Source organism: Oreochromis niloticus, linkage group LG22, assembly GCF_001858045.2.
Source record: "Oreochromis niloticus isolate F11D_XX linkage group LG22, O_niloticus_UMD_NMBU, whole genome shotgun sequence".
In the NCBI taxonomy this organism is placed as follows: Eukaryota; Metazoa; Chordata; class Actinopteri; order Cichliformes; family Cichlidae; genus Oreochromis; species Oreochromis niloticus.
In genome coordinates this window covers 22139509-22164342 of record NC_031985.2, presented here as the reverse complement: position 1 = coordinate 22164342, position 24834 = coordinate 22139509, and the positions used below count along the sequence as shown (strand labels likewise).

General features: G+C 41.7%; 2 protein-coding genes across 2 annotated transcripts; one reads left to right on the top strand and one right to left on the bottom strand.

Annotated features, from left to right (window-relative positions):
• Positions 1 to 2452: 2452 nt before the first annotated feature.
• On the top strand, positions 2453 to 19875 carry susd5 (sushi domain containing 5). Its single transcript, XM_005478579.4, has 5 exons — positions 2453 to 2799; positions 4973 to 5150; positions 10877 to 10986; positions 12811 to 12999; positions 13908 to 19875. Exons 1-5 carry the CDS (start codon positions 2721 to 2723, stop codon positions 15725 to 15727), a joined length of 2376 nt encoding a protein of 791 aa, XP_005478636.1. The 5' UTR covers positions 2453 to 2720; the 3' UTR covers positions 15728 to 19875.
• An 18-nt stretch (positions 19876 to 19893) lies between these two features.
• Positions 19894 to 24685, bottom strand: crtap (cartilage associated protein). Its single transcript, XM_003444051.5, has 7 exons — positions 24132 to 24685; positions 22789 to 22938; positions 22139 to 22310; positions 21941 to 22069; positions 21691 to 21836; positions 20532 to 20615; positions 19894 to 19985 (listed from the first exon to the last, which is right to left on the bottom strand). The coding sequence occupies exons 1-7, from the start codon at positions 24591 to 24593 to the stop codon at positions 19938 to 19940; spliced, it is 1191 nt and encodes a 396-aa protein (XP_003444099.1). The 5' UTR covers positions 24594 to 24685; the 3' UTR covers positions 19894 to 19937.
• Positions 24686 to 24834: the final 149 nt, after the last annotated feature.

Genomic DNA, 24834 nt, shown 5'->3' with positions numbered 1-24834 from the left:
TTTCCAGAGTAGCTTTGCTTGTTTCGGTTAAGTTTCTGTTAATGTCTGTGTAAGTTTAGTCTTTTGTTGTATGGAAGACATATGTCAGAGGCAGGATTTAAGAAAACCAGCAGAGGTACAGTAAAGAACACAGAACTTTTTAAAAGCAGTCGTTTAGATGGCAAAAGTCTCAATAAGCACGTCCAACAATGCTTCATCAGCTAAGTTATGATGGCAAAGTTTACAAGGTCAACAAGTACTAAAACTAGGGATATTTAAAAAAAAATAAATTATTATTTGTTAGTTGAAAAAATTATTTCAGTTAGTTAACTTTTCTTAACAGTCTATATATTTTTAATTTAGCTAACTAAAATGGTTTTTTCACGTGTAGTTTTAGTTTTTAGTTAAGTTTTAGTTAATTATAACAACCTTGGAAAACATTGTCAGCTACAGGTACTTCATAGACAGACAGTCATGAGCTTATAAAATATAGTATAATAACGCAGCTTTTTAAATATGTGAAAATTTTACCCCCTAATTAATTGACATGCTGTTTAGAGAAAACAAGCAGCTCCAATCTTTGATATTTTTCACTGTTCTCTCAGATTTTTATATTAGACTAATAAATGAGTGAACCCTGTGAGGTCTAAATTATCATCAGCGATGACCCCGATCCTAATCTTAACTGTAGCCTAACTCTGTGCAATCAAATTATATAACTTTTGTTCTTCAAAAAAGGTTCTCACAATCACTTATTAAGAAAATATTCACTTTAACTGGTATGCACACACATTTATTTTCTTATTTAGTTTTCCCCTCAAAAAAAAAAGCCCTTTTCTGAATTCCACAAATTATGAGAGTAGTGTCAGTGTTGGAGTTACAGGCTTAAATGAGAAAATGTCATTAAAATAAAGTTAGCATGTCTTTGATCGTTCATTTCTTGGTTGTAACAATGCTTCTTGGTAATAAATCGGATCCCTTTGGAAAGTCTTTTTATTCCCCCTTAAATGGTGCCACATTTTTAAGGAGAATGCGTTTGTGGGCTGAGCAGCAGAGTTGAGTGTGTGGGTTGCACCCATGAAAAACCTGCCAAATCTTTCCTGCCAGTGCCAAACACTTTCTGTGACCAACACAACCACCATGGATGGCTTGTGATAAATGCTGGTTGAAGAATGGGATACCATCCCACAGCAGTGTGTGTGTGACCAAGCTGGTGGCCAGCATGAGGAGGCGGTGCCAGCCTATTGTGGATGTGTATGGTTTTTTCCACATGGTACTATGTTTGTTAAATGAATAAATTGTTAAATCAGAAATACATCTTATTTCTCCTTCAATCATCCAACCCAAGAAACGACACCAATCAAGAGTCAATAGAAGAACAAACTACTGAACCCACAAATGTCCTTTTCTTACAAATATGCCACCATTTAAAGAGGAAATTTATTGGCAGGAAGCATCGTTACAACACAGGAATAATCAACCAAACACAAAATTCCTTACTTTTTGTGCTAAGTTTACAATTAAAAAAAAGATATTTCTTGCATGCATTTAGCTTCACCTCAAGCGCAAACATTGTTACTTACACCTTATTTCATCAGTAATAACAGCACATCCATTTTCTACACGGAGCAATCTTTGTAAACCTTATTTTAAAAATAAAGCAGTTTTTATCATTTTTCTAATATCGCCTCAGTTTTTCTGATCTGAGTTTGAAAACCTGAGAAAACATCCATAACACTTAGACAAACGCCATCCACTGTCAAAACTGTGTGAGATTGTCTATTAGTTACCAATTTACAAACTCCAGACTGAATTTTCGACTTCCAGATATTAAAGCGTCACTTGTAGATGAGCTTTAAACGCTGACTCACAGGAGAGCAACCGCTATGCTGCAAATAACACCATCCTCACGGATGTGATTAGATGGAGATGGATATTTCCTGTGTTTCTGTTTACAAACACATGTGCACGCGGTGATAGCTTTTAGACCTAAACATGTGCACGTTTATGTCTACTGGTGTGGATCCTGTGTGTGTGTGTGTGTGTGTGTGTGTGTGTGTGTGTGTGTGTGTTATCTTCACCTGCAGATTCACTGAAACAATGCCTGGATGTTTTTTATGGGCTCGTGTGGGCCATTTGTATTTATCTCCCTCACCAAATGGGACGCGCACGCCCGCACCCGCACGAGTGTAGCTCTAGCACACCTTAATCAAGATTATTATGGTCTTGGGATGTGTTTAGTTTGGGTGTACAGACCCTGAGGTCCTGTATTTGTTAGAGAGTGTTAAATATCATCGTAAATGTACACTCACTCATAGTTTACAGGCTTTTATTTACTCCAGCTCATAAACACTGAGCAGGCTGGATCCCTTTTAATCTGCAGCCAAAGTTTCTCTCTCTCTCTCTCTTTCTTCTTTGCCCACCTTCAAGATACTGTGGCGTGACGTCGCCTGTTTTCTAGCGGGCACACGCGAGTTTTCACACAGGTGCTCCATCTGCTTGCCAGTGCGACTATTTGGGGCGATAGCCGCGTCGCTCCTGAGCAGCTCTGTTAACATCCTCACTTGTTAACAAGCCCCTTACCTTGGCAGAGTCAACCTCTGCCATCCGCAGGGAAATAGCAGGAGTTTGCTTAACCCTGCAAACCTGTAAATACAAAATTTGAAGTTTTTGAAAACTTTTTTTCTCTCTTAAAAATAAGAGTTGACAGTTAGTGTACAGCTGAGGACGGAAGAAAAAAGATGCTGGATCGCTGTTATCACAAACTGCTGCTGTTTGGATGCCTGGCTTGTCTTCTGGTGACTGTTGTAAGTGCAGACGGTAAGTAAACATTTGAAATCATTGAAATAACCCGTACACCTCGTTGTAAAATTATTTTCTGATCTAATTTTGTCTGTTTGCTAAAGCTGTGGTGGTGATGCGCGCCAATTACGCATAGCTCGCCAGCAATTGGCACCAAGCCTGTTAGAGTCAAAAGGTTTTCTAAAATACATGTTTAATGGCAAAAGAGACGATTACACCACATTATTTCTCCCGTTAAACCCGCACCTTGTTCTTTGGTCTAAGCTCTGTGAGTGGTCTGCTGTGTCCAGCAGTCATCCTCAAACTTTTAGAGTGGACTGGAGAAGATTATTTTTTTTACTGTTTTATTGCTAAAAAGTTTTCTCTTATATTATTTTCAGTGGCAGATTAACAGGGCTGACTCTAGCCCTTTTTATGCCCTAGGCAACTTTAGATTTTGGTGCCCCCTCGTGGATCGATAGCTATATAGGTTTTTGAGAAAACTCATTTAGTGCAGGCGAATTGGTAAAAGAGCCCTCTAAACAGCTTTAAAAAGATACTGAGGCGTGCACGATTTGAAGAAGAAAAAGTTGTCTTCCTTGAAGCTTAAGGTCAATCGATACACTGTCATATCTGAGATATTTATTAAAAATGAATAATAAGCAGTCCAAATTGCATTCTTCTTTTATTTGTGACTTCAGGATCTGAAGATTCAGTGAATGCACAGAGAATAATTTATTTAGAGGAACCTAAATGTAACTAAATGTGTTTTCATTGTTACAGTTGTTACAGTTTCTGTCTTATATAGTTATAGGAAACATCCTTGATGACACTCCTGCATATACAGACCAAATTACAATAGAAACTTAAGATTGACAAGAAAGAATATTGCGAACTTTAGTAAATGGGTCAAACTTTTATTGACAATAAAACAAAAGTGATCTTACAGCTGGTGACAGTCACTGCCTGTGACTGCTCACCTGTCTGAAATGTAAAAAACTGATTTAAAAAAAAACTGTTAACACCATCAAAAATTATTAATAGCTATAAATAATTACAGAAGTGCTGTTGTGTCATCTGCTGCAGCTTTTGCCATGGGGTGTGGCAAAAGAACACAAATGCAGGGCTCACAAACAGATGTGCCAAAAATAAAAACCAACTTTCATTAAAGAACCAAAGTCCAACGAGGCAAACACGCCGAGAAATCTAAAATAAAAGCAAAACACACTCAAGAGCAGGTGAAACAGATGCAGATGGGGGGAAATGAAACTGTAAATACTCAGAGACACAGTTAGGACTAATCAGGGGGAGTGGAGAAAAAAAAGAACTGAAAATAATTAGGGACAACAAGACAAGGGAAGTAAAAGCAAATACAAAACACAAGTGATAAATGACTGTCAAAATAAAACAGGTGATAAAACAGGGATAGAAATTTAAGCACGATGCACGTAGAGACCAGGGACACTAAACGAATATCGAACCATGAAGTTAAAACAGAATAATCGCTGTAACAGAATCATACAAACAAATGACAATATGTCTCTGTCTACAACAGTCATCCAAACTGAGGCTTTAAAATAATAATGAAAAGAAAGCTAAAAATTCTTAATAAACAACCACAAAACTCAAAATAACCTAAAACCCACAGACCGTGACAGCTGTCGTTGATCACGCCTCTGCAGATAACTCTCTGAAGTTGCAGGTATTCAGAAATCTCAGAAGAACAACTACAAGCAGCAACTTCAGCTCCCGTGGACAGCTTGTCTCACCAGTGCCCTCCTACAGCCCTTCAGCAACACATTTTTAGAGAGCTTGTCTGGCAGACAGCCTTGAAGGAAGACTTCTCCTCTGTGCCAGATACAGCTTATTTTGGTTTATCTCAGTGTCATGTAAATATTTCAAAAACGTAACTCCTGCGATTATGAACCTGGAGCACATTTCTGTCCTGTGTTACTGGACAACCGCGATGTGAGAACGAGGCGGTAATGACAGGACCGGTATGCCGCTGTGATCGCTCCTGCAGTCAATTAATGATCACAGGGGGTGAGCAAAGCAGATCCTCGCACATCCACGACTGCGCCGCTGAGATTCACACTCAGGAGCGAGACTTTAGGAAGTCCTTAAAGATACTTACTTCCTACACATTCTGCTATTATCCTGAATTTGTTTGTATAAGATGTTATTTAATATTAATCTCCTTGCATTTCCTCAGGTCGAGTGTTTGTGCTGGACCTGAGGAACTCCTCTGACCTGTGGGGCTTCAGAGATGCTGAGCAAGCTTGTGCCTCGCACCGCGGCCGCCTGGCATCAGTAGAGGAGCTTCGTCACGCTGTGGTGGAGTGCTACTTCTCCCCGTGCACCCGCGGGTGGCTCTACGGGGGCTCAGTAGGGTAAGAATAGCAGCTGTCTTCAGAGGAGATGTCAGAGGTCATTATGGCGTGTGTGTGCGAGACGGAGGTTTCGGGAATGGATGAAAGAGAGAGGAAGTAAAGAAAGCGAGCGGGGAGATAGAAGAGTGACACATTTCAGGGGGGAAAGAGAAAAAGCAGAGAGAGGAAGCAGAGAGGGAGAAAGACTCCTCTGTTTCTTCCTGGAGGAGGAGGGAATTCTGAGATGGGGTGTCATGTCGACAACTGCCTCCATTTACACCTCTCATCTCCACGGCAACATCACTCACAGCTTTCAGAACAGAGCAGATTTGGGCCTGGAGGAAGAGCGGTACCCGGTTTGCTTAAATGGAGATGAAGCTGACAAGTGGTGATTATAGGGATAAAACCTCATGAACACCATCACTGCTACTATAGTATCTTATACTGCAGCTCCTAATAGAAAAATGTATGAAAAGTGTGAAACATGTTCCTTTTAAATGGGTGCAGACACCTGGTGAACACATGCCTGCTTTTAATGAATAATAGTTGAGATGCTTTTTTGGGTCCATTCGCAGCAAAACGGGCTCTTTAAATGGTTAAGTTGACCCTGAAATTCTCGGTGTATGTAAGCCAAAATCAAAATGATTATTAATGGTTGTTCTAAATGACACCACTGGAGTTCATTCAAAACTTTTAAGTAAAAATCTCCCTTTTCTGTCAGTGTAAAGACGTTGAACTGCACATTTAGAAAAAGAAGTTCAGCTGTCTCAGTCCTAGTACATGATAAAGAAAAGCTGCTCTATTTAAGGAAAGAAATCTGTCAGCATGACAGAAATGTACATAAATCTATAAATTATAGAAAGTTCTGGTAGCTCATGGGCCAGACTGTCCTATAATTATAAAAGAGAGAGTTATAAAGTTTAAAAAAAAGTCCTTTTTATTGATTGATTGATTGATTTGTAAAAGCTGAAGTTTTTATTGTTGATAGTGTAAGAACAGGAACTTTTCTGTCATTTAACTGTTCATCTGTTACTCTAGTTTAGTATGAAAGACAGTGGGGAAAGTCTTCATCATTGGGAGAAGCTGTAAAATGTATAAAAAACTCCAAAATGTATGCCCTCGTTCACATTTTCAAAAAACATCCAGTGTGGCCCGGGTTGGAGTCTCTGCTAGGCCAATTCTGGCCCCCGGGCCTTATGTTTGACACCCCTGCGCTACAGTATATTAGAGAATATAAAATACAATTAGTCTGTGAGTGCTGCGGTTCTTCCACAGATTTCTTGAACCTTGTTTTTCGTCAAGGTTAAAGAAAATGGTTTAAGTGATGTTTCTCTCTGTTGGTGTAACGTGTGAACAGTGTGTCCTGGGAGGAGGCACAAATCCCTTGGCGGTTGTGTCAGGAGGGGCATTTAGCATATCCTGCTGTAGTGACCCTTTGTGAATAAGGGAGCGGCTGACTATTCCACCTACAGGGCTGGTCAACCAGAACGCAACTCCCAAATTGGAAACTTCTTTATAATAATGAACAGAGAATTCATGGAAACAATTGAGAAATAAAACCTTTCAGGGGTTAACCTGGTTCAAAGTGGCCACCAAGTTTCTAACATACAATAATATCCTTGTAACATATCTGGTTAGGGACGTATCACCTTTTCTTTTTATACACCCCTGGCTCTGTACATGTTGATCAGAGGACATCAGCTTTCACACTCCCTTACTGTGTTTCACACTATATCACCCTGCTACCGCAGCTCCGTCTGCTGAAGTCAGGAGCTACACGCCTCACGCCTCCCCTTTTTTGGACGGCTTATTTGAGCAGTGACAGTGACAGACGTGGAATCTGACGTATATTCAGATACAGTGAACTTTTCCTTTTCAGAAAACACAGACAATCTTGGTCTGTGTTGGAGGCAGTTGAGCAGAAAAGCACCAGAATTTTCTGCTAATATATCAGGAAACACAGAGTAAGAAAAGCAGTCCAACAGCTGAAGGTGCTGCAGTCATTCGGACATTATGCACTGATTATTTATGGGCTGTGAATTTACAGAGCAGCGTGTGAGGGAAATACGATTCACAGGCGATTCATCCTCCTCTCCTGTTCTCTTGCGTGGTCTTCATCATAAATAAATCAACACTGTGAAGCGTAGCATGGTGCTTCCTGATATAAATCTAGCTCATCAGTCAGTGTTAGCTAAAGGTAAAAATACATTGATTGCAGGAGTTTTATTAATGTTTTTGTCTGGTTTTTTTTCTATTTTATTGTCCACCTTACAACACGCACTCCCATTGGTTGTGTAAAGGCCACCCTCACCCACTCCCTCGCTCACACGTTGGTTGCTTAGATGAATAATTGTATCGTTGGTGTGTGAACTGTGATGTTTTCCAGACTGGCGTCAGTGCCAGTTAACCACCTCAGATGTGTATGACATAAGTCTGTAGGTCTATTAGGAGCTTTAACAAGTGCCTCCCACGCTGACTCTTCCACCTTAACATCTTCCTCTGACCTGTCAGTCATTTTGTACCTCTGCTGCCCGGTAACCAAACACGGTTATACAAGAAGAATGAATTAGCGCTGTTTCATATGAATGCGCGCATACTTCTGGGTGTTCCCTGTAGCAGTCAGGCACTGTCAGGTGATGGATTCTTCTCAGAGGAAGATAAAGTGGCTCGACTTTCTCTCTCTGTCGGGCACAGATACCTGCAGGGATGAAAGTAAAATTTTTAAACAGTCGTCAGGGTTTTTTGTCTCTCTGAGAGCTTTCTCTGTGATTTCTGTCTTCTTCTTTTCTCCAACAGACTTTTCTCCCCCATAAAGCAAAGCTAACATGGCACACGCATACAGTCTGACCTGCTCCACTCTCTCACTGCACTGCACTGCTAGTAAAGCCTTTGTTATGACAGTACGGTTGAGAGATGAGGGGAAACCTGGGAGAGAGAGCAGAAGGAAGACATGCAGCAAATACCTCAGGATAGATCAGACACGGGCCTCTGCAGTAGCCTTACAGTTTATGGTCGCCTGCTCAATCTGGTGAGCTAAACTGGTGCCCCTGCTAGTTAATTTTTTCCAACTACCGACACTTGTGTCGCGCCTAGTGTCTATTCTATAGAATGATTCTTAGTACCTAATATCACCAATCAAACCTGCTATTAAAGCTCATATTTCTGAATGTTCCCACAGGACTGATTGCTACTGCCAGCCTTTGTGGGAACATAATCTGATTGGCCTTGTCTTATCTGGTGTTTTTGGACGATAAACGGGTTAATAATGTGATTATGCTGCAACACAAATGGAGTATTCACTCGGCTTTTTTAGCTTCTGCAGCTTGTAGGAGCTGTGCTCATTTAGTCCCAGTGGAATACGCGCTGCTTTATGTCCACAGTGTTATGACTTCTCTATTTGAGGTTGGCTGTAACCTAAGGCTTGTTCTCTGGGAACATCTATCCATAATGTATCAGCGTGGGATAACACTGTGCCAAAGGCTACAGCCGCTGATACTGCAACATTTCTGAGTCATGATGTGTGTTCCTGGACCCTGATGTCATACTGCAATAATATTTAAATGGGCAACAAATCAAGTGGTGGTGAATAAACTGTGTGTGCAGTCAACTTTCCCACATGCGCACTTAATCAGAGGTACAGCCTTAGATATCAGGGGTGGAGGGAATATACAGAGGAATGTCTCAGCGTTATATTACAAGTTAATGACCTGCATTCATAATCTACCAGAAAAAAAATACAGAAATAAAGCCAAAAAATATATAATACTCAAAACATTTCCAATGCTTTGTATGCAGAATTCTACTTTTGTAGCTGCTGGTAATGGAGATAGCTATTTTCTACATATTGTTTTAGCCCACTGGTTCCCAGCATGCTGGTCAGGACTGTAAATAAATGATGGCAGACTGGTAGACTGTAAATAATTGATGGATATTATTCATTGGTTTGCAATCCACTGATTTGAGGCATTGTGGGAAGTGTTATCTTGGCTTTTTTAAAGTGAGGTGAAGGTCTGACTACAGAACCAAGAACAGCTACACAGCCTCACTGTAGCCACTTGTCAGTCACAAGGTTGCTATAATAAACCTTTCATGTCTTGTAAGCAAACATTTCGACGCTGAATGACTGTAGCGATAGTTCTTGTTCACGGCTGAAAACTAGTTCAAAACTAAAAGCAAACCCGATGTTGGAGACATGACCTCGACGCTAATTCGAGGTACTTGTTGAATGTTGCCTGGATGTTTTAAAAAGATAAAATTTGTGTTCTACAATCTTGTCATCATTTAGATGAAACAATTAAAAAAAGACTCTGATAGAAAGAATGAGAAGGAAAATAGCACCTCAGTTCTGTGGTCATTTAGACAGCAAATTTTGATTCAGTTTTATTAATAGTCTTTAGATTAAAACATCATTTAGTTTCAGTCGACTAAACATCGTAAAATTATCGTAGATTAAATCTAAAGTGGATTCAGTGGACTAAAATGTAATGCGTAAAAGTTTGTCATGTTTTTACTGGTGAGAATTGCTCCACATTGTTTACAAAGCATCTCATTTTCCATGATATCAAATGCGATTGTGTCCATATGTCTCCTCTTCTCTTACTCCCAGTCATTGACATTTGTTCACCTGGGAGCTAGTTGTCCAGATGTCCATGTCCCACCTTCCTGCATGAGAAGATTACTTGTGTCTGTTACCGAACTTCCCACTTTTCTACACAACGTAATTAGTTCTGATTGGATTTCGTTATTATTCATTGACAAAAGTGTCAATACATTTCATCATAGCTTCTGTCCTCATGAATTGGTTTATGATATGTAGTTATTTTATGTTTTAATCAGAAAAAAAGGTTGTTGTGATGAAGATTATTGTTCAATGAAATTGTCACTTTCTCAGCGGCGAGTCAAACTCTTGATTTCACACTTTTGGGCCCAACTCTGAGCTAATTGGCTTCTTGCTCAGGAATCAGCAGGAAGCTGGGTTTAAGGATGGCTGTAACCGTCCAACATATTAAGTTCACCGTGCTCCAGTGAGACAAAATTTAGTTATCCATAAACATGCAGAAAATAGCTTAAAAGTGTCTTTTTTAAAGGCACCCATAATCATAATAAATGACTACATAAGTTGCCTTTAAAAATAAAACCCCCCAAAAACAAACAGATGTTTTTAATTCTTCTTTTCAACGAATGCACCAACCTAATCTATATGTATCCCTCACTAAGAGACCTTTAAGTCAGACCATCTCTTCGGGAGTGCAAACATTAACATCTTGTCCAGGTCCTGCTCAGTTTTTTCAATTGAACTGCGACCAGGTTTGACCTGGGAGATGATTTCAGAGTTTCAGCCATGTTTACTTTATTGGCAGTGAACATAAGTGTTCTGGTAATGCTTGAATGCTTTGTTAGCAAACTGTGCAGGTGCATCACACACAGAGAGAAGAGCTAAAAAATGCTAAAATTGAAGCACAAACCTCTTTGGAGGTGATTAAATAGAATAAACCAGACAATGAAGCCTATTATTTGTAATTTTACTTGTGAGATCATTAAATTAAGAATGCTCAAAATGTGCACAAAATATAGCACAGCTGTTACAAAGTGAAAGAATAGCAACAGAGACCAGCAGAGACCATTATGAAATGCTTCTCTATAGTCCAGTCAGTGTTATGTCACGTTTTAATTAATGAGAGTGTGAACATATGACTTGATTTTATGCAGTATGGATATCATAGGCGTCACTGTCTGTTTATTTCCAGGACCACAGTGTGTAATGTTGTGGGCGGTGTGCTGAAAGCTGTAGAAGTGAGGACAGAAAATGGCACAGAGGACGCAGCACACCTGGACGCCTTCTGCATCAAAGACAAAGGTCAGTAAACCCACACAAAAACATACACAGTACGTAAGGATCGTAGAAGAGGAATGGTAGTAGCGATCAGGACACGAATGACTCAGGTTTGTGTGTGTGTAAATGTAAATGTGATGTGAAACAGCTGGATCCATGAATGTGTGTCAGTTCCGATGCGGCTGAAACTAAATGACACACATCACATCTGGCACATCATTGCCAGGTTTTGGATCACATTAGTGCGGACCAAAACTTCACATCCATTTAATACAGGCAAACCAACTACACAGCTTATAGTCTAGTTATGGTTGGGTATATTAAATACAGGCTCCCTGGAGGCACCATTATCAAGGAAACCCACTCACATGGTTACACTGAACTAATTAAAAATTCCACATTTAACCTGAAACACGTAAAAAGAAGTTGCACTACAGTCTATAGTCAAAATGTCTTTTTGAATAACCATTTGGGGGATTTTTAAACTTTATTTACATTTTAAATCATATTTTAGTTCATAATAAACAATAAAACACTTGTTATTAGAATTTAACAGTACATTATGGATATAATGCAAAACAAACTGTATTGATCCATCCATTATCTTTAATTATCTTAATTATCTAAAGTCCACCCTGGGATCTCCTCCTAACTGGTGCCCCTGAAAAACCTCCAAAGGGAGGCACTCAGGAGCCATACTAACCAGAAGCTCAAACAACCTCAACTATCTCCTTTCAAAATGCAAGAGCCAAGGCTCTACTCTGCGATGCCCACAGATGTCTGACCTCCACACCCTCTCTCTAAGGTTAGCCAACCACCCTGTGGAGGAAACTCATTTTGGCCGCTTGTTTTTGTGACCTCATTCTTTCGACCATTACCTGGATTTCATAACCGTAACCGGTGAAGGTTGGCATGTAGACATAGAGATTCTGCTTTATCACAACAGTCCGGTAAAATGTCTTCATTATTGCTGATGCTGCATTAATGCGCCGATCCAACTCGTGCTTCACCTTCCCATCACTTGTGAATGACATCCCAGGATGGCTGGATTCTCTTGCTTGAGGCAGCCTCCCTCCCCATCGTTCCACTGTTTTCTGGCAGAGAAACATTGCCTTGGATTTGGAGGCGCTGATTCTCATCCCACCTGTTTCTCACTCGGCTGCAAACCACTCCAGTGCATGCTGAAAGTCACGCTCTGATTAAACCAGCAGAATCACATCATCCACAAAAGCAGGGGTGCGATTCTGAGGCTCCCAAAGCAAATACCCTGCTCACCTCAGCTATACCTTGAGATCCTGTACCTGAAAACTAAAACTAGATTCAGAGACAAAGCGTAGCCCTGAAAACATGCAAGGACGCAGACACTTTGGTCATTAAAGGACCTGATGGCCGGTAGCAGTGGATCACTCTTTTGTGAGCCACCAGCTCCCATGATCCCTCCAGAACTCCTGCAGTGGTGAATATCTGGTCCACTGTTCCACAGCCAGGAGGGAATTCCTGGCATTCCTTCACCTGAATCCAAAGTTCGACAAGGTTCCTTTCCATCACCCTGGATGAAAATTTTAATATGCATAATTATCCATACCAATATCCATGAAGATCGGACGAGTTTCAATTCAATATTCATGCCTTATCCTCATGTTTTTAAAATTCACATCATCCTCTTACATAAAAGCTTTTGCTTCATGTCCAGAATTCATTCATTCATTCTTTGTCTTTATAAATGATATACTGATATTATAAAGCTGATAAGCATTGCTCGACATTTACAGAGAACACTGTTTCCTATGGAATAAGTATAACAGCTCTGTTACTAAATACGTGCATCTATATGTTTGTTGCTGATAGATGAGCCTTGTGGAGACCCCCCATCCTTTCCTAATGCACGCCTGCAGAGTCACTCTGGGTCCGAGATGGGAGATGAGCTTCTGTACACATGTGTCCCGGGTTACGTGATGCCCGGTGGACACACTGCCTTCAGCCTGCTGTGTGACAGCTGTGGGGAGTGGTATGGACTGGTGCAAATTTGTGTTAAAGGTAAGAGGCTGTTGTGGTCAGAGCTTGATTCTTTGTGTTTGAACAGACTCTCAGTTGTTAGCTGGGATGGAAATGGTCTTACTGGTGCTTTAGCATGTGTCGCTAATCCTTTATAAAGGCAAAATGCATGGCCTGTGTGGATTATTAGCTAACAGTTAATCATGCTTTTCATCTAAAGCAGTCGTTCATAAACTATCCAAAGACAACCACTCTAGATTTTCATTTTCTTACAATATTGGCAGCTATGTTTAGTAAATGGAGCCTCTAAAAGGTCTGTTTTCTACTCAGACGTTTTGAGGTCCAACTTTGATCATAATCTCAAACCATTTTTTTGCATTTCTGATTTAAAGAACTGGCTGTGTACCAGAGGAACTGGTTCAAGAGTGACACTGACATTTTGCTGGTTTGGAACCAAGAATCAGTGACGTCAGGGTCTGCCAACCCAGCAGCCAGATTATGTTAGCTCAGTATGATCAGTGGAAACAGATGGCAATAGTTGGCTCCAGCTAAAGGTCTCAAAATCTATCCAGCAGTGCCACTAAATGTCATTGAAAATACACAAAAAACAAAAAACATTTTTCTTAGGTTTTGTGTAGGTTTAATTTTCTATTTCTTGGTAGGATGCCGTGACTTTTCGGAGCCTTGGCATCATTATGAAGCCACCAAACAGTGGAGCAGAGAATTTGCTATGCCTATCTACTGGCGACTGCCTTTGGCCTCATATTTAATTAAAAGAGGTGGCATCGACCTGAAATCACTGTTTCTCAGTTTAAGGGTTCAAAATCTAAATATCTTGGGTATCTTGGGAACTTTTGCTAACTTTCTTTGAGTCATAAAATAATAAATAATAAATGTAGATACTCGATCTGACTTGAAAATTTACACATTTCTATTTTGTCTTTCTGCAGATGAGGTGAGTCACACAGACTACGAGGACAAGTTCACAGATTCCTATATCGAGGCAGAGCGCCACCCTGAGACACCATCAGAGGCTCATGGCGATGTACACGTGGAGGTGTATGGAGCTGCGGACCCACACGGAGAGATGAGCGTGGAGCAGCAAGAGACGAGTTTTAGAGCCAAAGCTGAGGAAGACCATCGAGACCTGAGCAGAAAGCATAAAGTGGGAGAAGAAGTGGCTGAAGGTGGTAAAATATTTGAAGGAGCTTTAGTTGAACAAGAAAAAAGTGATGAACGGGCTGGTGAGGACTTGGTAAGTCCTCGGACGTGGCAGCAGGAGAGAACTGAGGTGGCCAAGATTGATACAGTGGAAGCCACAGAAGCACCCGTCTCTCTTCTCTCCCAGAAACACATGTTCTGGTTCCCCTCTGAGACCTTCCAGGAGGAAGGACCTCAGGTCTTCACCAATCCAGCCACGCAGACAACACAGAGGACCTCTGTTGACCGATCTGAGGAGAGCATCGAGCACACGAGTCAAGAAAGGCCCTATCGTCAACATCCCATTGATGCTGATGATCCTGAGCATGAAGGAGATGATTTTGATGATCCTGACACCAGCCGCCATGATGACCGGGACGACATCCATGAAGATGACCACCATGATGATCAAGACGGAAGCCACCAGGAGGAAGACCACGATGAGCACAAGAGGCAACCAGCTCAAGATGAAGATTTGGACATAAAGGAAAGCCAAGAAAGCTATGACGATCACGAGGAGCATTATGACATGGGCGAGGATGAGGAGGACCGTGATCGCAAGGAGTACGATGATCCAGATGATACGTACGATGGACACAAAAGCCAGGAGGATCATGACGATCATAATGGAGAACATCATGAGGTCACTGAGGAACATCTAGACCATGATGACCATGATGACCACGATGACCGTGCCATACATTATGACGACACCCATTATGCTGACCTTGATGATCACGATGATTTTGGACACAAAGACGCTGAGAGCTATGACGATCACGATAGCCATGAAGATGATAGTCGTCAGCACGTTATTTTTTCTGTGGTAGCCGATGAGCATCAGAACGTCACTCAGAGGGGAGCAGAAGGAAAGTCCGCCACAGATGACACGTGGCTGGACGGTTACCCTGTTGTTTTCGAAAACGGTGACTCCGTAACAGAGAAGGTGAAACCAGAGGATAAAGACAGAAGGAGATTTTTCAAGACGACACCCAGACCAACTGAGGTGGAAATTCGTAGACCTTACACCAGCTCGCCCAAGGAGCATGAATCTCTCACCACGGTGCGTGAATTCGAACTAGGGGTTTTAGAGGAGGTGTGGCCTGACTCCATCGGGACCCCTGCCCCTGACCTTCTGGAGCCTTCAGACTCTCCTTCATACTCCGAGACCGGAGACTACAGCACACAACAAGCAGTTCCCACCGACTCCTGGATGGCTGGCCTTACCGATCATCCCTTCCTTGATCATGGCCCAAGCCCTCCAGTGCACAAGGACGGCTTCGTGCTCAGCCTGCCTGGTGAGACTGGTGAGAGGGGAGAGCAGGAAGGGGAGATGGGAGAGACGATCTGTGTGGATGACGCCTGCCCTCCCCTCCCTCCGAGCTCTTCCAGCCGAGGCCCCACTGTGGCGGCCATTATTGTGGCGATTTGTGTCGTCGCAACGGCAGTCATTGTCGCGGTGTGGTGTTACCGACGACAGCAGCAGAAGAGTTCGGCGTATGAGATGAATGGAAAGGGCCAAAGTCATGCCAGACAGGGCCAACAGATAGAGATGCAGCAAAAGGTGTAGGGGCGAGAGACGAGGAAGGGGACCCTGATAAAGACCTTTAGGAAGGATGGGAAGATTCAGTGGAAAGCTGTTGATCTTAGGTATGAACTTTAAAAAAGCTAGCACAAAATATTTTAATGATGCTTAACATAGTGAAACTTGAGTGAAACAAGATGGCAATAGTCCTCTCACTTATCGGTTCGGAGGAAATCCACCAATCCTTGTATGTTAACCATGATTTTTAAAGCTCTGGCATCTACCTGGACATAAACCAGGCTGGATTCAACTCCAGAAGCTGAGAAGCGAGACTTTAAAGATATTAACATGTAGGAAAACCACAACATGAGGCACAGCACTGCCTGAATATAGGAACTGAAACTTCATTCTCCAAAGCTCTTGGACATTTTGATGAAGATTTCTTGCTGTTGTTTTTGTTGAGTGCTCGTATTATTGTTGATGTGCATTGTTTGAATTTCTGTGTATTGTGTTTATGGAAAAAAAATGGTGTAGTTCACCACAGGAGCGTTGTCACAGACCGTCAGAGCAGGTTCGCGGCAGGACATGAAGAGTACTGAGAGGGGTGAGATGAAAGAAAAGAGGCTGGTGAAAGGTGTAAATAAGAGGTGGAGTATGATGGGAGAAATATTTCTTGTCTGTGTTGGTTTTGACATTCAGCTGGTGAGACATAAAGAGGCATCCAGACTACAGACTCAGCCACATGTATGCGTGTGTGTGATAGCGTGCGTGTGTGTGTCGCGGGTCTGTGCAATCCGCCAGTCAGCAGTAAATTATGTTTGAAGGTACCGACCGAGGAAGCAGAGTAGATCCTGACATCATTCCAACTAACCACAGATTAAACACTGTGGTGAAAAAGAATCACAGCCTCAAATAAATACAGTTTAAATAGAGTTTAAATACAGTTTCAACACAGCCAAAAGTTTAATAAAAAGTGCATTTAGATTTTCAAATGATCAAAAATAGGACTCCACTGCATGCCCTAAAACAGAGAGATTGATAGACACTCAAAGACTACTTTACATCCCTTTTGTTCTAAAAGGGACTCTCTTAATTCTTCATGGCATAGATTAAACAAGGTGCTGGAAACGTTCCTCTGAGATTTTGGTCCATATTGACATGACATCATAACACAGGTACTGCAGATTTATCGGCTTCAAGTCCATGATGGGAATTTCTTGTTCCAACACATCCCAAAGATTCCCTGTTTGATTGAGATCTGGTGATTGTGGAGCCAATTTGAGAACAGCTGAGTCATTGTCATCTTCAAGAAAGCAGTTTGAGATGATCTGAGCTTCGCGACGTGGTTTGTTATCCTGCTGGAAGAGGCGTGCACTGGGACGAACGTGGTCGGCAACAATACTCATGTAGGGTGTGGTGGTGAAACGGTGCTCATTTAGTACTAAAAGGGTACAAAGTGTGCCAAGACAATGTCCTCTACACCATTACACCACCAGCAGCCTGAACCATTAACACATGGCAGCATGTATCCATAAATTTTTATTTACACCAAATTCTGATCCTACCATCCTAATGTGATAACAAAAACTGAGACTCAACAGACCAGGCAACAATTTTACAGTCTTCTGTTGTCCAATTTTGGTGAATTTTGGCCTCAGTTTCATGATCTTACCTGATCAGAGTGGTACCCAGTGTGGTCTTCCTCTGCTGAAGGTCATCTGCTTCAACTTTTGACACCCTGTGCAAAACTTGGTTGTAACGAGTAGTTATTTGAGTTACTATTGCCTTGCTATCAGCTGTCACGTTCTTAAATCACCTCTTTTCTCCATTGTGATGCTCAGTCTTACCTTCGGCGCGTCATGTTTGCATGCCTAAATGCCTCGAGCTGCTGCCATGTGATTGGCTGATTGGATATTTCCTTTAATGAGGAGTTGAACAGGTGACTGGTGAGTGTATACACACATATGATGGCGAATGTGTCATAAGTCATTACGCTATGAGCAGTTACAGAGGACTGGACTCTGGGAATATTTGCTCATGTCTGAGTAGATACAGTGTTGTAACCATTTCTGCCAAACAGAGATGAAAGCATTCAGGATTTTTTAAAATACTGTATCATTCTGTGTTATCGACGTGCCATCTTTCCATATGTGCCAGATATTTAGAAAATGTAAAAGAGCATGTTTGTGGTCAAATTTCAGGGTTTTACAGTAGGAATGTAAATAAAACAGTATATAAGGGTAATAGCATGGGAAGTGATTATAATTATTGCCAACAGGGACCGATGATTAATAAAAAAGAAACTTTATGGTAAAAAATTTTCTTGCATAATTTCAAAATCAATCACGAGCTGATTTACAGGAAATATCTAAATGTTTCCTTTATGGTGTCTGAAAATGAACTGACATTAATGTGGCGAGGCCATGGGGAATTATTAAGCACCTGCTTTCTGTGTGTTTCTGTGCATATGATCTGTGACTGTATTGACTCGCTGTACATACGACAGCATTACCGGTGTGTGGAAATACCTTGTTTCTTGTTTCACAGGTGGCATTACGCACCACCCCTCATATCTTACACAGGGTACGCTCATCTCCGCGACGTCTGCTCGACTACCTTTTACTTCAGCTGTGATTACCGCGACTGTACTCGCCCACGCCGTAGGCTATCAAGCAACGAACTCTGTGGCGAAACAACAGGTTTGCCACGTGAACGATGCCTGAAGAAGGATCATAAAAATAGACGTTGTTAAATTAAAAGTGTGACTACACAGCGTCGTCCTCTCAACCTTATGTGATTTATGACAAGATGAAATGTGTACTGTATGTGTCTTCACAAAGTTACAATAAATATGTGGTATAACTCTGGCTTCTAGTTTACTTTTGCTCAGCCTTTCATAAGGACATTTTTAATGCTTTTGCTTCTCCGAGCAGAGTTTAAAAAGAAGCAGAAGAGAGAAAGCGGTGGGATGAACTACAGCTGAGGAAGAGGTAATAAAAGAAACAGGACAGAAGGAGAAGGCGAAGAGTTGGAGACACACAGTAATACAGAGGGAATGTTCCCCTGTGGGTTTTTACCATCACCGTGTGACAAACTGCACAGAGACTCAATGTTCAAACATTATTAAACACCACAGTGTTTTCTCTGGTGGGCTCTCTGCTCAGCTCTCCCGTCTTCTACCTCTGGGTTTCTTTATATTGGGGCTCCAGTTAAAGACCAGTGAACTGGAAACGAAGAATAGCTGAGTAATTAACATTTAAGTCACTTTTAAAGCAGATATTAAAAATGGTCGCTCCAGCTTCGATACTGGGATGATTTACTGTTTGTCTCATGTGGTGAAAGACAATCAGAACGGTTGGTAGGTTTACATCACTGTCTTCACAGTTTTGCAGAATTTCCGAGGGTCTTTTAAAACTTCTCTTTGGACACTGGGAGACTCCAGTCCTTGTACCTGACCTTTATCTGGAGAATGTCTGTTGTTTGTTAAGTGGCTTAACACAGACCCGTGAACCATTTAAGCACAAAGAGCTACCTAACTCAAGGGATGAACTTCGCAAAGAGCCAGTTTTAAATTGTCTCTTTAGGCACTTTTTTCATTTGCAGCCTGTCGCTAAAGCACATCATTTGTTCCCATTTCTTTAGCTGAAAAATACCAAAGACAACACAGCTTGACAGACATAAAGTGGTATTTTTAGACCAGCAGGGCTATTCCCAAAGAGCTATCAGCGAAAAACCTGTCATATCTCAGCGTGGTTTGCAGTGTCTCCTTGCAACTTTGAAAAACAAGTGGAGGACAAAAGTAGAAGTTGCAGGACTAAAAATCTATCTACAGCGAGGGAACAAATCCAGCAAAGACCTGACACAGGATCTGAGAGATGCATCTGTGCCTTCAGTTGATCCAGCTACTGTTCAGAAATGCTCTCAGTGGACGTGGCAGTTGTTTTACAACATCGCTGAAAAGACGTGATTACTGGAAAGTTATTTTATTGTAAAAAAAAAAAAAAAAAAAAAAAAAAGGAAAAACGTCATACTCGGGTGATTCACAGTGGAGAAATTCATTAATAAAAAGATGAGACAAAATATCTCCGTTTTCTTTAAATTATTAAGCCACTATGCTGTATGTCCACTGAACAGAATATTAATAGGCACGCAGTAGGAAAGCAAAACAAACTCAATCAACCACAGACTGTAAACCCCGATAAATATAAAAATTGGGAGTGTTTTGTGTTGTTTTTCAGTGTTTCAGCAGAATCTTCTACTCATCCTCATCCAGGAACTCATCTATAAACTCGACCACCTCCCCCTGCAGACACAAACACGAAAAAACAATGACACAATGACACAGAGACAACTCAGGTGCTGCTGTTTTGTTTCAAAGCGAGGTTTTTTCCACTAAGTGGATTACCATTAATCCTCACACTCGCAGTTTTATCTGTGATTTCTCATATTCTGCATTACTGAAGAGATTACAGTCAGTAACTGAATGGTATTTACCACATACAGCATGTAATCCTGGCTTATGGTTGGTTGCCCTGATGGCCACACTTCCTGTGCTGCAGCATAATAACTTAAAGAAACATGATGCCACACTGCCACCTCACGGCTGTCTGTGATATTGCAGTCTAATAAACACTGGACACATTGTACTGAAGGTCATCATGTGACCAGCCTGAGGAATCCAGGGTTTTCCCAGTTACACAAGGTCACAGATCCAAACAGTGCAGTCCAAACTGTGATTTAATGGGAATTATGCATTTCTATTTTTATGCATGGACTGCATCTTATGTTCCCTTCACTTGACCTAAGGTAACCTCCCGCCTGGAAAGATCCTTTGATACAAACCACGCACCTCATCGTCGCTGGCCAGACGCTGTTTGGAGAACTCCAACATCTGAAGCTGCATGGTGGTCTGATTGTAGTACCGGACTGCCTCCTGCAGGACAACAGTCAAAGAAATGATGAGTGTCAGAGAGACCCAAAGACTCAAAAGCAGGGAACACCTTAGGATGTGTGTGTTTCTGTGACAAAGCAATAAACATTTTATAGGAACAGTTATACTTTTTTTATTACTGGTATATCAAAAATACATTCAGATGGCCGCCCCCCCTCAGCTTGGTTCTGTCAGAGGGTTCTTCCTGTTAAAAGATTGTTTTTCTTTCCTACTGTTGCCAAGCGCTTATTCAAAAGGGTTCGTTTAATTGTTGGGGTTTCTTTGTATTATTGTAGGGTCTTTATCTTACAATCTAAAGCACCTTTAGGCGACTGTTGTTGTGATTTGGTTCTATATAAATTAAATTGAATTAAATTGAACTTTGTTCAATAAAATTTTACTCATAAAACCTTCTGCTTTCTTGGATGGGCTGTTAGAGAAATTAACTGCACAAAAGGTAAATTCTACAAAATGCACCAACACCACAATAACGACTGAGAGGTCAGCTGTGGTGAAGCCCAGCAGACAGCTGCTAGCTATAGCCACCTCTGTTGGCCACAACCGTAATAATGCAAACTTTAGACATTAATACAATTCAACCATTCCAATGTAAAACAAATGAACCTGTTTACAGTTTTTATTAAATCATGAATGAACTATAAAGCCCAGAAGCCTTTTATTTCCCAGGCTGTAAACGTGCTTTTTAACAAGACAGTCTATGGCGCTAATCTCACTTTTAGAGCCAATCTCAAGTGGCTGCTGGAGGAACTGCAGTTTTTGGCACTGATGCATTTTTATAGCTGTTTGTTAACAATAAACCTGCATCTGGCAAATGGCTTACTATATGAACTTAATTAACATTAAAGGCTGGAAACAGGGTGGAAACTTCCAGGATCCACTCATGGGCATCTCTGAAGATCATTAATAACACAGATACCCTGCAGTGCACAGACTTATGCCATGCTAAGCTTGATATTTGCCGAACAGATCTTTTCAATAACTTTTAGGTAAAAAAGCAGCCTGAAATGCATCAGTCAGGTGTGCATATTCTGTGTAATTAATTCTGAACATCACTCACTGATCTGGGGAGGAAATCCTCATCTATCAGCTCCCACTTGCTTTTGTGGAACTTGTAATACTCCACGTTGTTCTTCATGACTTCGTCATTGGGGTCAAACAGCAAGTAGCTGGTTGCACACGGCACTGCGTTCTTCAAGTCATTCACTGAAAGCACAGTTAAAGTCACAGTCAAACTCCAGCAAACGAACCTCAGAAATTCGAAAGAGAAACAGTTCTCTGCTCAAAGCTGCCAGCTGAGTACTACTCACGCTTGTAGTAGGCGAACTGCAAGTAGTGGTACATGGTGGCCACAAACTTCTCAACAACATAACCGCCGACAACAGGTGTCAGGTCGCTCTCACACCCGGCCTTCCTCTCCAGCACTTCCATGTAGTGGTCTAAACAGAAAATCAGTTTAGGCCTTCAATAAACAGTCATGAATGCACATGAGATGGACATGAGCTGACCAGCTATCGAGGGGTAGAAGTCTTTAAAATCTCTGACGTCCCTCGGTCCCTCAGACGCAGCCAGACACTCGTCGTAGACCTTGAAGAAGTCCCTGAGTGCCAGCTCCATGTCTGACACCGAGGTACGGAAGTTTTCGCCGTTGTACGCCCTCACGGCACGTATAAATAAGGTCTGGGATACCACAAGAAAAAAGGATTTGAAAACACAATCCAGAGTGTTATTGCAAACTTTGATAAAGGACTCAGTATTAATCATTTTCAGCACTATGATTATCTTCTGTCTGAAATCTTTGACGAGTAATGGTTGCAGACTCTCTCTTTTCACCTTCCCACACTTGTATTTTACATAATAACACTAATAAATATCAAGAGATATGAAATTTTTTAGCGTAAAGTAAAGTGGATGTAGCCACTGAAGCCCTGCCAAGGATGCCTTAAAGTCCTCAGACCAAAACTGGCAAGTTCATATTGCCAGACCTGCACGACCACAGGCTGCTTCCACGTCAGGGCACCCACAGAGCCAATAACAGAGTGGGTTGCATGCCACAGCCATGGGTGTGACGCCTCTTGTGGATAAAAGCCTCGAGAAATCAGAAAGGATCAAAATGAAAGAGCGCCTCACTGCGTTTAAAGCATGTATCTGTGCCTACCTCGTAGGATTTGGTCTCCAGGTCTTTCAGGTGCTCCTCGGCTCCAGGCAGACTCTTGTAGTAGGCCATGTTTCTCTGCATCATCTCATCATCCGGGTGTTTCAGGAGGAAGGTGTGGGCAGCAGACACCGCCTTGGCCAGGTTGTCAGACTAGAACACAAAAACACACATTAAAATGATTTGTTTTTGTGCTGGTCAGTAAAGGAACCACACAAAGCCTATGGTACTAACCTGAAATGAAATTAGTGTCACATGCAGCAGTAGACTTACTTGTAAAAGTGATGTCATTTATCAGTTATCAGCTGATGTTTGTCTTCACTTATTAATTTGTTTAAATCACCACAACTGACCACAACTTATATTGTTGGCAGTGTGCTGACCCCTGTTGTTTCCTCATCACTGACATCTGCTTCTACTTCAATTGTATATAAAGCATTATAATTATAATTATAAATATAGCTCTATATAATAAAGTTGAATTGAATTGATATATAGTAACTATATATTTATTACATTGATTCCAACATCTTTGATATAAAGATGATATATGTGTTATTAATGTCTGTGTCACGGTGTAGTCCTGTAACTTGTATATGTAAACATACCTGGTCAGTAAAACTGATTCTGATTCCTCACACACATCTCCACTCTCATGCACACCTTACTTCACACTCTGTTACTGCTGCATATGTTTAATTATTTTAGATTAATAGATTACTTTGCGAAACTGGTGCAAAACAGTGTGTCTTCCCCCTTTTTTGGCACTGCCCAAGGAGCTTAGTTGTGACAACTGGAACTTCAATGTGATGTGACATTAATTTCCATTAAAATGAAACCTTTCGGTGACCCCTTGGGCCATGTGGGGGAAATCATCAGCATGGAAATGTTTAATCGCGGGGTAAAAATACAATAACTATATTAACTAACACTTCCACATGGGATCATCTGCGTTTGTCATGTTTCTCAGCTTCCTGAACTATTCATAAATTTGCTTTAACAGTCGACTTTCTGTGACCATGCTGTGCGTGTAAAATAGACGATTCTAGGATGTGCCGAGGAATAAGAATCAGCACCTTTATCGGTGTTTCTTTCCTTTCCTTTCCTTAAAAATGGACCGTAAACCACAAGAGTTTTGTTTCTTACAGCAGACCCCCAATTGTGCATCCGTGGCACGTAGATGACGTCAAAACGCACGTCGGGGAAAAATCACGACCACAGTTAAATAAACTTTTATCACTGGGTAAAGAAAGTTGTAAACAACACATCACAGATCCTGCCGGTTTGAGACTCAAATCTCATTTAGGGGACCCCTTCGAGGCCCCCTCCTTATTAGTTCTGCTTACTTTGAAGTAGGCATATTGAAGGTATTTGTACGGCTCCCTCCTCTCAAATTCATCTATAGTGTCCCGGCTGGGCATGGTCTGCCTGAAAGCGGGTAAGCCCTGTTTGCAGCGCTTCAGGCACTGCGCTCTCTTCATAACGTTTCCAAACGCCTGCAGCTCTGGAAACTCCGCAAACCTCTGCTCGTCCTCCAGCCTCACGGAGCTGCAGTTAAGGTTGCAGAAGGCCTCGCTGTCCCGCAGCAGCCGGTAGAGTCGCAGAGACACCTCCATGTACTCCACCGTCTCCTTCCACTTCTCCCCGGTGTACTGATCCAGTGCGTATTTGTAAGCGGACTCCAGAGGCATGAGCTCATGCCTGGGGAAACTCCTGAAGCTGTATTTCTCATACTGGGAGTTCACCACGGAGACGAAAAATGCGATTAATAAGACAGGAAAAAGCTGGGAAGAAGTGGAGGTAGCCATTTTTGAGGCTGGAAAGAGCTGGAAGGGTAGGCTGTTGAGCGTGGGTCTATAGGCCCGCCTCAAGCTCCACCACGTATCCAGACAAAGCCTCCCCTCCCACGGGCATGGGGCTGGCAAGATCGCTCCGTCCAGTGGGAGCTACTGGAGGTGCTCCTCCCATTAAATTACAAAAGTAAAACTTTACAGTTGTTCGGATTTTTCACAGTACAACTGTAAAGCCGGGCTGAAAGTCTACGTTTCA